Source organism: Phaethon aethereus (assembly GCF_964289735.1).
Source record: "Phaethon aethereus genome assembly, chromosome: 12".
Taxonomy (NCBI): domain Eukaryota; kingdom Metazoa; phylum Chordata; class Aves; order Phaethontiformes; family Phaethontidae; genus Phaethon; species Phaethon aethereus.
In genome coordinates, this window is record NC_138588.1 from 16,203,560 (window position 1) to 16,217,077 (window position 13,518).

A 13,518-nucleotide genomic window follows, 5' to 3' on the forward strand; every position below is an offset into this window, starting at 1 on the left:
TGTTCTGACTTTGAGACCATACTTGAACATGCTACACTACTCTTTGCAGTACTCCCTAGGTTAACAGTTCCAATTAAAGGCTATCTGTCATGGAACCAGTAAATGGAACAAGTTGCAATTGAAACCAAAGACATGTTGTTCAGCCTGTATTGTCTTTGGGTGGAATGCAGGTTATTTTATTATGGTCTTCCATAAGTTGACTGTCTGTCTTACAACATGAGCCCAAGCTGATATCCTGAATTAATCAGGACTCAGTTTTTCTGGAGTAATGCTACTTAAGCTGTAACAGGTTTCAATCAGTGCAATATAGCAGAAGCTAGCTGATGCTTGACTTCATTGGCCATACCCATTTCTTGGAACTAGACAAAGTGCAGGTTTAACTGGAAAGGATAGTGAAACTTGTGGGAAAGCATGCACATGGAAAAAATGCACCTCAATAGTAAAACCCACATTAGTGTTTTTCCAATGGGTGTGTTGATATGGAAATGCTTTATTAACACTAACATTTTTCTGTTCTGATGACAGGCGCCTTCCATGTATGCACCTTTTCCACCAAGTATGTGTAGATCAGTGGTTGATTACTAACAAGAAGTGCCCCATTTGCAGAGTGGACATTGAGGCTCAACTGCCTAGTGAAAGTTGACACTGCTTTCCAGAACTCTTGTCCTCCCTCTTGCTCCCTCTCATCCTTCCTGGTACTGCAGTCAACCAAAGATGGCATGACTTATCCTGCGCAGATTTGGAAGCATTGAACCTAGAGTGCTGGCTCTGCTATATGGTACAACTAATGCTAGACCTACAGTTTATGTAGAAGGCAGTTGAGTTTCAGTGTATTTATAAAACTTTTTTTTAGGTTTTACGTTTTTTCTTTTAATTCATTACTGTATTTTTGCATGGTTCCTTGTATTGCATTTGTTTGCACATATTACGGGCTTTGTGACCCCAAACTTGCAGGCAAGATTAGCTGCTTTAGTACGTAGAATTGTGTGGTGTCTTTTTTGGTTTGTTTTACATAGTATCAAGCTTTGAAAGTATGATTTCACTTATTACTAACCTCGGATTCCTTAATTTAATCGATCATATATTTTTAGTTTAAATGTATAAAGATCATCTAGAAAAGGATAATATTATGTATTGAGACATTCCTTAATTAGGAAAAAAAGGCTGCTGTATATTTACAATGTCAGTTCTGAGTCAAATAACATCCTTAATACTGGGAACAGAATATGAACTATATTCAGTTTGACTATACATATAGCATATTCATCACCAGAGTTTTTGTCTGATCAGATTTTTGTGTTTGTTTTTGAAATTTCAGCACAATGCAGATATATTTGAATGTCAATATTAAACATTTAGACTGCTGTTCAGATTGTATTTATCATTTTCTTCCTATGTCTAGAAATTTGAATCCCTAACTTAAATATTTGCTGCTGTGAAACAGCTCTAGTGAACACTAAATGTTGATTTCAGTTAGCTGGATTGTAGATACTTGCAGATTGAAAGAATTATTAGGGAAATGGAAAAAGAGCTTAGAATCTGTTTGATGTTCTGCTAACTTAAGTTGAAGTATCTACGCACATTGGGGGGGGTTGGTTTGTGTTTTTTTGTGGGTTGTTTTTTTTTATATATAAAAACATTCAATAAGGACTTAGAGCTGCAGGGGTTTGGGGGTTGGTTTTTTTTTTGGTGTTTGGGTTGGGTTTTTTGGGTGGGGTTGGTTTTTTTTTTTGGCAGATATACATGGATTCATAGAACTTCTAAGGATTCCAGGCTTGTCTTGGGATTTTTATTAGTTTTAAAGTTAATAAAGTTAGCTAAATTCACTTGTCTCTTGTTTTATTTTTCATTAGTAAAGTGAAAGCCTGTAAATTTCTGTAGAAAATGAGTCACAAAATATGTGGTTACCTAGTTTTTGCCTTGATCATAGATTCCCTCTTTATAAATTACCAACAGTCCATCACTGAAATATTTTCTATAGTTAAGATTTGCTGCATAATATAGTATATAGAATTAAGTTATAATGTACTAACATCTCACCTTTGGAGGAGGTTTTAATCCACATCAGGATTCAAGTTGCTCATCAACATTCTTTCACATATAATAGATGATAGTTTATTTAAATGTGCTCAACATTGCAAAATGCAAATGTGCAAAAACATTGAGACAGTATTACTGTCACTTTGGAAAAGGTGTTCCTTGGGGATCATATATGAACATGTCAGTAAGCTTGCATTAAGCCACCTGCTTTGTAAGTGGATTGAGTAATAAATACCTTCAGTTTCTCTTGTCTTTGTCTTTCATAATCAGATTAAGTGTAAAATGGTTTACAGTAAACCTAGAAGATGAACTGTTATGTTTACATTTTAAAAAGTGATACATTTATAAATATTACCTTATCTAATTTGATGCCTGGTTTTGTCTTGTTAAAGCTGCTTCCCTTTTTTTTTTTTAATCTGTTAGGAATAGCATTTGCCAGTGCAGTGTCTATTGCTGGCAACAGACTTAACACCTCTGACACTGAGGCTTTAAGTGGAGAGAAATTTTATTCCAGCATGTGTGTTAACGGACAATTACAAGCTTAATTGCATTGCTAAAACTGAACTGAAAACCACTTTGTGCTTGTAAAATGGGGATATGGGAGAGAGGCAACACGTGATTTGACTGCTTCAAAACCGGACATGGTTTTATGCTAAAGATTCTTTAACATTATGGCTGTAGGAAACTGAAAGTGAGTATGAAGTTGAAGCTTTATTGGTAAAAATTAATAAAAGTAACTGGAAGGACTGAACAGACACTTTCCCTTCTTCAGTGATTGTTGAAAAGGAGGGAAGTTAGTTGACTACAGACGCTTGAAGTCTGACGATACTCACTCCTAAAAGTTTCCAGGAAGGTACTTGAGAGACATGGAACAAAAAAACCCACAGGCCTCTGAAGAAATTAAGACCCTGGGTATGTGATCTTTTGGCTTTCTTCTAGGACAAAGTAGCACAGGTTTGGGGGATTTTTTTTTTTTTAAGGAAATCTTTTATGGGCCTGATTTGGGTGCCTGGTACTAGAGGTATTTTAGTGGTCCGTCAGTTGACTTGTTTTATAACTGCTACTGATACTGTCTTGCTTTTAAATGTATGCATAAGATTGTAATGTGATGTTGAACACTTAGGTATTTGCCAGGAATCACAGTGTTCTGATCTTACATGCTATTGCAGGGGCTAATAAAGCTGCAGCCTACTTCTATTCCAGACAGTTGTGACTTAATCATAATCTAAGGGAAGGAAAAATAATAGGCTTTTGATTTTGAAAATTTCTACCACTTACTGTGCTTTATATGCTTAGATGCATTGCCTTAAGTTTTCTGCAGCATCTTTGACTTTGAAGATAAGATTCTCAACAGTATGCATCAAATTACTTTTCATATAAAATTCCATTGTCAAAAGAAATCTTTTTGTATGCAATAAATAAAATGTTAGACTGGTATCATTCAAAATCTGTTTATGCAAGTTGTTTTTTTTTTTTATTTTGCCTTTGTAAGTCTTGATCTGTAAAAATTCTTTTGCATACATGTATTCTTACAGGTACTGCCTAAGAAAAAATTTTCTCAGTGAAGGATCAACATTTAGCTAGTTAAATATGTTGATAAATAGAACCATCCGGAACTTGGGAATTCAGGAATACTGCCCTTTGTGAAGGATATCAAAATACTAACTTGTGCACATGTGAGTAAACATGTAATGCCAATTTTGGGAGATTCCAGAACGGTTGTAACTTGACTGTTCTGTCAGTTTAAGTCAACTACTGTAGAGTTGACGTTTTTGAATCTCAGGGCTAGTTATTAAACTGCTTATTAGCTTGTTCCTAGCTGACTGACATGCCTTCCTGAAGTCATACGTGAGATTTAAAATAAAAGCTGTAACGTGCATCTGTTCAGACTAGGTTCCTGTGGTGCAGAGTACAGAGTTGCTCTTTTGAATGAGGTAGGCCACTGCCACAGGTGCTCTGTCTGGTTCTGTAGTATTTAAGTCTGTGAACCCTGCCTCAGCAACACTGAGTACAGCAGCTCCTGAACGTGGCCCTGCTTCCAGCCAGCTGCCATCGATAAATTTGATGGGAGGTGTAGGTGCAGCTGTGCCTGGGCTCTGCTCGGCTTCCCCCACCCAGGCCAGGTGCAGGTTTGCTTCATCTGCCTCACAACAGCTGAGAGCGCCGTGGTAGTTGCAGCACGGCTTTTAACTACCCACACTCTCCCCATCGAGTGTTTTTCGCGATAGATGGCACAGCTCTATGTACTTTTCAAGGTAAAATCTCGTGTTTTGTGACCTTGAGTTCGTCTAAAAACATAAAGCGAGGCAGCTGCACCGCCCCCTCCCGCTCTGCCCTCGAACGCATGCGCCTCCCACCCCCTCCCCCCGCCCTGCCTGCCGGAAGTTCAAACCGTTTCCTGTTTGGGAGGGGCCTGAGGAGGTAGACCAATCGAGCACGTGCATTGTACGAAGCTGCCCAATAGGAGAACGGGAGGGTGTTTAAAAGGAGCCGCGGCGGCGCGAGGCAGCAGTCGCTGGTTTCGCTCGAGGCAGGAGTGGGTCTGTGGGGAGAGGCGCGAGCGGCTACGGTCTCCCCTTATCTTCGTGACGATGGCTTTTCCCGCGTCGCGCCGCGCCCCTGTGAGTACTACTTGCGCCGCGGGTGGGAGGCGGGAGTCGGTCTGGCGGAGGGGACGAGGGAGGGGGCGAGGGGGCGAGCGGGGGGGAGGGAGGGGCGAGCCGCCCACAGGCCCTGCTGCGCTCTCCCCTCAGGCAGCTTAAACGCTGGGCCGCGGCGCGAGCGGGCCGGAGAGGGGTCTGCCCTGCAGTGCACGGGAGTGGCGGCTCTCAGGGCTCTCGGGCCGGCTGCCCCCTGCGCTCGTGCGCGTACGGGGACTGCGGGGGGAGGGAGGAGACCGAAGCCGGGCCGAGCTTTGAGGGAGGGGCGGTGAGGGGCGCGCGCGCCCGCGTCCGCCCGCGTGGGAGGAGCTGGGCGCGGGCGCTGCACCTGGCACTGCCCTCGGCTTGCACCTGGCCTTGGGCGCCCGCTCCTGCCCCTGGCGGAGAGGGGGTGCCTAACGGGGGGCTGCAGGAAGGGAGTAGAAGAACGTCTCTTCTACCGTGACCGTTTAACGGTTTAAACTAAACTCCACGAGAAACTCTTGAAACCTTGGTGGTTTCTTGGCTGTGCGTAACAAAGGATGTTTATTTTTGCATAATGTGACTTTTCAATTTCCATGGTATGTATGTAACAAAGAAATCGTTTTGCGCATCTTTTTCACGATGGGGGTGGTGAAACACCGGCACAGCTTATTTGGAGAGGAGGTAGATGCCCCATCCCTGGAAATGGTCCAGGTCAGGTTGGACGGGGCTCTGAAGCAACCTGATTTAGTTGAAGATGTCCCTGTTCATTGCAGGGGAATTGGACTAGATGACATTTAGAGGTCCCTTCCAATCCAGAGATTTTATGATCTTCATAGGAATGCTGCTATACTTACAGAGTGTGTAAATACAATAAGCAGCTAAGTAGCAGGTAAGTGCTCTAATGTTAAAAAGTTTCCAGCGAGGAAGAACAAAATAGGGTGCATTGCTCTAATCTTGCAACACAGTTTCAGAGGAGTACAGTGCTGTCTGAAACCTACACAGAGAGACTTCGACCTCTGAGCATGTGTGAACAAGTAGGAAATAAAAACTGGTTCAGTAATGAATAATATGCACAGAAGTATACTGATACAGTGGTGGTGGTAAATGTGGGCATGTGAAAATTAAATATTAAGTTGGTCTCTAACTCTTAAGCTGCAATTTTATTGTTTTAGGTCACTAGAGGGATGGAGAACACTGTGACTGAACTTAAAAGTAAAGCCAAAACTCACCTTACTGGCAAAAGAGCTGCTTTGGAAGAAATAGGAAATAAAGTTGCAACAAGGGGAACATATATAGCTAAGGTAAAGGAGCATTTGAAATCTATCTATAAGGAAAAGACGGATTACTAACTCTATACTAATGGTAACTGTTTTCACTACAGAAAACAGAATGCTCCAAAGCATCCGTAAAGCCTACGAAAGGACATAGTAAGATGACAAATGTAACTGTACTGCCTAAACCTCCAGCTGCTGTGAGTCGAGCATTCAGAGAAACTGGTGTTCCAAAGGTAGGAAGTAATGATACTGTCCTGATTCTTAATTTGATTTGCGAGTTAGAGCTCTAAATTCAGAATAGTTTATGTGTAGATGTGTCTCATCTCCCCGCTGAAAAAGCAAAGCCTCTGTACTGAGGTTTTAGTTTAATTCATGTTGTGCTTAATAGCTAACATTGAAGTGGCAGAACTAGCTGTTGCAGTACTGGATGAAGTTTCTTCCTTAGCTGGCCATTACCAGAAAGTCTTCTGAATCTGAATGTACAGCTTCTTGGTGAAAGCTTGCCACGCTAGAACACAAGCTCAGTTCCAACTTTTTTTAAGAAATTGTATTAGTAGCTGGGAAAATGTGGAAATGAAGGAACATTGCAGCTTAAACAGTAGATGTGTAAGCACTATGATCTGTTCCTTAGGTTCTGTCTCCTGTCCCTATGGATGTATCTATGCAAGAGGAGGATTTGTGCCAAGCCTTCTCTGATGTGTTGCTCAACAATGTAGAAGACATTGATGCTGAGGACTGGGGGAATCCCCAACTGTGTAGTGACTATGTGAAAGATATCTATCTGTATCTGAGAGAACTTGAGGTATGACATACTGAGGCTGTGCTTCTGCAGTATAGCGTTCATCTTGTTGCTCACACAGCTCTTTCTCCAACAGCTGCAGCAATCGGTCCGCCCACATTACCTTGACGGGAAGACGATCAATGGGCGTATGCGTGCGATTTTAGTTGACTGGCTTGTCCAGGTCCACTCAAGATTCCAGCTTTTGCAGGAAACCCTGTACATGTGTGTTGCAGTTATGGATCGCTTCTTACAAGTAAGAAAGATATTTTATGACTCATGTTTGTATTAGGAGACTTGTTCAATGGCTGTGCTTTTAAAGGAGTTTAGGATTTATCCTTTTTTAATAAATCTAAGAACCTATGAAACCTGCTCTTTGTAGAAGAGCTCTGTGTAATGTAGCATTTTAACTCTGAGCCTGTGGTCCTCTTTGAGCCTGTCATTATTGGGACACTTCTAACTCAAAATGGAAAAAATCTTATTTACGTTGTAAGAATGAGCACTGTCATACTGGTATTTTAAACTGATAAATTAGAATCTGTTTATCTAGATGCTGATATTTTGGCGCCTGCTTTTTAAATTCCTGTATTTCAGAGTCATCCAGTACCTCGTAAGAGGCTTCAGCTGGTGGGTGTAACAGCACTGCTTCTAGCCTCAAAATACGAGGAGATGCTCTCTCCTGATGTAGCAGACTTTGTTTACATTACTGACAACGCCTACACCAGTGATGAAGTTAGAGAAATGGAGATTATGATTCTTAAAGAATTAAACTTTGATTTGGGACGACCTCTTCCAATTCACTTCTTAAGAAGAGCATCAAAAGCTGGGGAGGTGGGTACTTGTCCTCATTATATAGGACTTCCTATATGTGTAAAAATCTGTCAGGATTGCTTCTGGCATTTTTGTCATGTGATCTTACTTGCTTTCTGCTTAGATGCTGTATCAAGAAATAGTCAGCTATGAAACTCCACCAAGTGGAGTAACATAACATCACTGTGGCAGCCAGTAACAGTTCACATTTGTATGTACTGGGGCCTGCTTTCAGTTTTAGTGGCAGTAATTTTACTGTTAGAGTAAACAAAACTACCTACAGCAGAACTCTTGCTTTTAGAGTAATCTTTAGTCTGGTAATCAGGGTATTCCCTAGTAAAAGGGGACTAGTGTTGCAGTTTTTCATTATTTTTGGATGGAAATATTGTATTAAGAATCAAAATACAAGCTTTCTCTTTGACCTGCCTTTTTTTCCCCACCCTGGTAGTTACACTTGAGTGAACTACCCACACTTGAAGTGGGCTTCAGTTACCTCAACAGACCACTAGGTAACTCTTGAAGTTAGTGAACTGCTTTAATAAAGATCTCCTTAAGTCATTTTACACTTCCACCCTCTTCCCACTGTCCCCCCCCCCCCCCCCCGCCCCCCGGGGTTAGTGTATTACAGAGGGGAGCAATTGTATCCCTAGTTAGGCACAGCAGTGCCTGATACTGCAGTTTTCTGTTCAAATCTCTCTCTTGACTTTGTGTCTAAATTCCGTGATGGCTGCTAGACTATAGTCTGGTTTAGACTCTGGTCTTGATTTTGAGATGAGTGCCTGTTGGAGGGTTTGGTCCCCAGACCTTGATAAAGCTTTTGGTTGACTGCTTTTGTTTTGTCAGTTAATGAATACAGTAAACAATCCTGAATTGTTATGATAAGGTGAAGTGAAACTTTGTGGATTAACAAACTCTCAATCTGCTAGGCTGATGCTAAGCAACATACACTAGCAAAATACCTGATGGAGCTGACACTGATAGACTATGACATGGTTCACCATCGTCCTTCAGAGATTGCAGCTGCTGCATTATGTTTGTCCCAAAAGATTCTTGGACATAACAAATGGGTAAGTATTTTAATCAAACTCATTGGGAGTTTTTTCCCTTAGTCGATTGAATTGAACCATTAAAACAACTACTTCAGAAAATTGTGTTTAGGTCTGTAATAATGCTGGTAATCAAATGACAGTTGGACAGCCTGATGTACAGTTGCAGGTAGAAAAAGGAATATACCACTAAAAACTATCTTTATGTGAACACTGTGGTATAAGAGGATTTTTATCTTGCAAGTATAGAGTTACAGAAGGCCACACCCTACATAAAGGTAGATTTTCACAATTCTTGCAGTGCATTTAGAATAACAAAATCATGGACCACGAATAGTGAATTGCAAGGGTTGCTTCTTTTATCCTCTGCAGTGTTAAGAAATGTGGTTCTTGGCATTTGATGTGTCCAGGCCTACACTGCACGCTGGAAGGTATTCTGGATCCGTCACCTAAACTGACAGTACTACAGATCTAGCGCTTAAGGCTAGTGCATGAAGCTTAGGGCACTTGCTACCTGAAGTGACTGTGCCTTAAGCATCAATCCTCATGTCAAAAATCTCAAATTTCTTACCATTATGCTGTAGGGTACAAAGCAGCAGTACTACACTGGGTATACAGAAGACAGTCTTGTGCTGACTATGAAACATATGGCCAAGAACGTGGTCAAAGTAAATGAGAAGTTAACAAAATACACTGTAAGTATAACTTTGAATCCTTTTTATTTTTTCAATGTTTTAGAAATACCTTTGCTGCATATTGTGACTCCTTAGGTAAACGTTTTGTATCTTGTCTGAATAGCATATGCTTTAAGATAAGCCTGTGAAAGGATGCTGTATTGCTGCTAACTTCAAAACATTTTAGACAAACTGTGCTCTTGCTACTTTGCAAGCACTTCTAACGTTTGTTTGCTTGTTTTCCAAGTGGTCAGGCTAACTGATGAAAAATTATTTGCCTGAACTTAAATACTGTACATGTACATCTTTTGTAACGCTGTTCCTCTACCTCTGCAGGCTATAAAGAACAAGTATGCAAGTAGCAAACTACTGACGATCAGCACAATCCCTCAGCTAAGCAGCGAGATGATCAAGGACCTGGCGTCATCACTCTTATGATAACCCTAGGCAGCCAAGTCCTGATGGTGTATGCACTTTGTCTTCATTTGCCTATTGAGGCAAAACTCCTGCTCTGTGTACATAGCATTCCAGCCTTACCACAGACATTTCAGACTCACTTGGAAGGTGAAATTTTAAACTTGCTTTGTAGTACAACACTCTACCTAAAAATAAAGCTCCTCTCTTTTAAAAAAAAAAAAAAAAAAAAAAAAAATAGTAGCATTGTGACTGTGAATCTTTAAGGCACTACCTAGACATGTTTGCAATCTAGTGTTCAAGCAGGATGTTTGACTAAATATTTGATTGATATAACTTCGTTAGGTGCAGATGATTATTCTCGGTGGTTGTTTCCAATGAGAATCTCTAGGCTTCATACTTTTCCCTCTTAAGGTAAGAAAGAGCCAGGTGGGCAGTTTACCTTTTGGTGTACCTTAAAGGATACTAAACACATACTTCTAGTTCAGTGCCTTGCCCCAAAGAAATATACAGGAATTTCTTTTTTTTTGTAGTTCGTTGCCTTCAGGTTTGGGGAAAGAAGCTGGCTGTAACATCTTGTAAATGCCTTGTAAATTTTTGTGCTTATGTTCACCTAAGACTATGTGTTCTCTATCTTTGTGCACTTAAACAAAGGGAGCTAAGGGGGGAATAATCTTAAGTTTCCTGTGATGCTAACCACTGTGTGCAGGGACTGTAGGTGTGGAACTACAGGGATAAGATCTTTTTAACTAGATCTGCTTTTAAAACCCGCTCCATTTCTTGGACTAGCTTTTCATTGCCTGTTCACTCACACACACCGCCCCCCCAACGCTCTATACCTGGGAGAATACAGTCAAACCCACCGTAAGTAGATTCTTCCTTTCTTTTGTTTCTAATAAACATAGGTATCGGTATGCTCAGGGAATACATGCATATAAGTATCGCAGCTTTTCTGCCTCAATACCTCATTTAAGCCTATTTGTTAACATTACTTAAATAGGACTAAATTAGAGACCCTTAGGTATTCTCTAAGTTGAGGTCTCCAAGACCTCACTAATTCCCCGTGAGAAGGATGTTGAAGCTACTGGGCTTTATCTTCTCAAACAGGAGACTTTTCTGTCCCATAGGTTAGGTAAGCCTAGCATGTACTGCAAATGGTCTTTTGAAAAACATCCTTATCCTTGATCACTCATGCATATGTGATTCCCCCCAGGGCTGAGGCACTGCTTTCTAGGTTCCAGAAACAGCTTTTACAGTCATCTCTTAATAGAGGTGGAGTTTAAGCGGGCCTAAAATTAGGCTTAGGCAATGGTTCAGGAAAGAGGGGCTTCAAGACTTCTAGCTGTATCTTAAAGATTATTCAACTTCTTAATATCAACATAGGCAGGTTTTTTAACTGCTCGTAACAAAAAAAGTAATGCACAGCACTTCAGCTGGGTATAGTGAAAATGGTTTGGTTTGGAGCAAAGGAAGGGGATTTTTTTTCTTTAGAAATCAGTGCAGTAGAATCCAACAGACATTGTTGTGAAGGGATCCGTTTGTGTATGTAACTGAAAACAAACCGCACAGAGAACAGACCTGTTTAGCTAACTGCTTCTTGTGTTTTATTTTATGGAGGTTCAGAAGGCAAAGCATGAATGCTGCTAACTGTATGGCAAGCAACAGCCACTCTGGTGTGGGAGTCAATCGGACTTAAGCAATCACACTTTTGCTTTTGCCATTTAAAAGGAGTAGTGCGTATCTGTAAGTACCTGGCATAAAAATTCTAGTAGAACTACTTCATGAATAAGAACAGTGGAATACTACATTATACATTCATACATGTTTCTATCATATTCAGTTTTTATATACAGTATATGATCTGTTTCTATAAATGTACAGCTCTGCATAAAGACACTTCTTATAACAGGTAGAGCATTAAACATAAATCCAACATGGGCCAGCCATATTATAATATAAATCTTGAAGGCAATATTGTTTAGCATACAGTACTGTGTGGTTTTCTGTTTTAACTTCTTATAGTGCCTGTTGGGGTCCCTAAACACATCAGCAAACACAAACCAGCTCCATTACAACTCTACAAAATTACTTAAATATACCATCACAGTAGGTTTGTAGATGGTAATATCCCAAATGAGCCCAAATCTTTTTGACATGTAGCAGCATACTTAAACATGTTTCCCAGAATGATCTGCATTGGAGGAAATGTGCATTTAACATTATCTTCAGTAGGTAGTTAACAAGGTTACTGATAAATCAGCTGAAGGCACTTATTAAATACACTCCTTTCAAAGTCCCTGGTTCCAGACTGCAAATTCCTTCCTGTTTCAGGAAGATGGTAGGTTTCAGCATTCTTCGCTTACTAGGTGTTAAAACCAGGTTTTAAATACAATAAATAATTGGTCAGTATGTTCATTGCTGTATGCTTCTGAGACAAAGGATCAAAGTCTGTGCTGCGGGTAATTTTCTTCCTGTTCATACACAACTTTACTGGTGAAAATACTGCTGAGAATGGCAGATCTCAGAAGAACAGTGTCCTGAAGGCAAGGGAAAACATCTTAAACCACTGGTAACTTCATGCCAATTTTTGTCTAGCAGTCTTTTATATCTTGGTGACATAATTGTTGGGAAACAGACCTTGTTTCCCTCGTAGTCTTCCTGTCCACCAGCCAGAAGGATCTATGACAAAGAAAGCAAAGTAAGTAGTGAGGTTCTGTAAACCTCTTTGGGTACTTTTCTGTAAATCTCTTTGTGCACTTTTTTGAGGCAGCCTTGCGAAGCTATTCCACACAGCGAGATGCTTCTTGTGAAGGATTGAGGAGGAATGATTTGGAGAGCGTGAGCTTGCTGATCTTTTGGCCACCTCTTTCTGCCTTATGAGGTTGCTTTGGACACCCAAAAAACTGGAAGTGCTTTATTACTGTTGGGTTCTTGTGCTTATAGCAGTAGTTTAGGCTGATTTTCAGCAACAGCCTGTGGTAGAATTACTCTCTAACTAAATTTACAGATCTGCAGTACCAAGTAATGCATATGGCATTGATCTGTCTTGGACATGCTTTTAAGTGAACCGGTTTGATTGGTGTGGGTGTGGGGAGTTCTCTGCTCCCTGAGCTATGCTGGAAATTTACAAGCCTAATGAGGCAAGGTAACTGTGGGGTGGCTCAAAGTCATGTTGTAACTACTTATGCCAGCATACTGTCAAGATTAGGACTTGCGTAACAAAACCTTTTATCTCTACGTACCTTCTTTAATTATATCAATCACATCGTTGGCATTAAAGCTAAGTTCATCTGTGTCCTGAGCATCATATGCATACAGTGCCCTGCACTGTGGTACCTGAGGCTTAGGTTTTGGCTGTGGTTTAGGCCTTCCTCCAGCTGGTGGGGGTCGGTTTGTTGTCTGCCTGCGAATGCTAAAGGGAGGAAAAAAACATGAACATGCTTCAAAGCTTATGACTTGAACTCAAGCTTTATCAAACCCTCTGTCCTAATGATTTGATTCTGAAGAGTATCATGGAACAGGGGAAAAAGGATTCTCTTATATGTCACAAAAATTAAAAATAACAATGTAAGACTGCCCTGTAAAGGGACAGAGTTGCTCTTTCTTTCCTACTGAAATGGATGACTAGGTACTATTAATACTTCCAAGCAGCAGTTCAAATACATAGAAGAAGATTTTAGCGCTCAGGCTGGAATGTAAACGAATGTGCACATGCAGTTCATGCATATCTTGGTATCTACACAGCTTAGTCTGTCTCTCCCCATGCCCCAACTTCACCAGGTATTTAGTTTCCAGTATTAAAAACAAAGTTCTAGCTCACAGGCTTGCTACTTTACCATTCTTGTGACTAAGCTGTAA

At 40.7% G+C, this 13,518-nt stretch overlaps 3 protein-coding genes across 5 annotated transcripts in view; 2 read left to right on the top strand and 1 right to left on the bottom strand.

The window, feature by feature from the left end:
• Positions 1-721, top strand: part of RNF111 (ring finger protein 111) — a gene marked incomplete at its 5' end in the record, with an annotated part of 40,259 nt that extends 39,538 nt beyond the window's left edge. For all 3 annotated transcript variants that reach the window (XM_082005264.1, XM_082005265.1, XM_082005266.1), the window contains one exon: positions 526-721. In XM_082005264.1, coding sequence (XP_081861390.1) covers positions 526-643 — 118 coding nt within the window. In that variant the 3' untranslated portion in view covers positions 644-721. The remainder of the gene's footprint in view (positions 1-525) is intronic.
• A 3,777-nt stretch (positions 722-4,498) lies between these two features.
• On the top strand, positions 4,499-10,464 carry CCNB2 (cyclin B2). Its single transcript, XM_082005178.1, has 9 exons — positions 4,499-4,661; positions 5,837-5,965; positions 6,046-6,171; positions 6,570-6,740; positions 6,814-6,972; positions 7,311-7,547; positions 8,453-8,593; positions 9,157-9,267; positions 9,583-10,464. Exons 1-9 carry the CDS (start codon positions 4,632-4,634, stop codon positions 9,682-9,684), a joined length of 1,206 nt encoding a protein of 401 aa, XP_081861304.1. The 5' UTR covers positions 4,499-4,631; the 3' UTR covers positions 9,685-10,464.
• A 1,798-nt stretch (positions 10,465-12,262) lies between these two features.
• The window catches only part of MYO1E (myosin IE), a gene marked incomplete at both ends in the record, with an annotated part of 91,813 nt that continues 90,557 nt past the window's right edge, over positions 12,263-13,518 (bottom strand). The window contains 2 exons of the mRNA XM_082005415.1: positions 12,263-12,339; positions 12,903-13,072. Coding sequence (XP_081861541.1) covers positions 12,263-12,339; positions 12,903-13,072 — 247 coding nt within the window. The remainder of the gene's footprint in view (positions 12,340-12,902; positions 13,073-13,518) is intronic.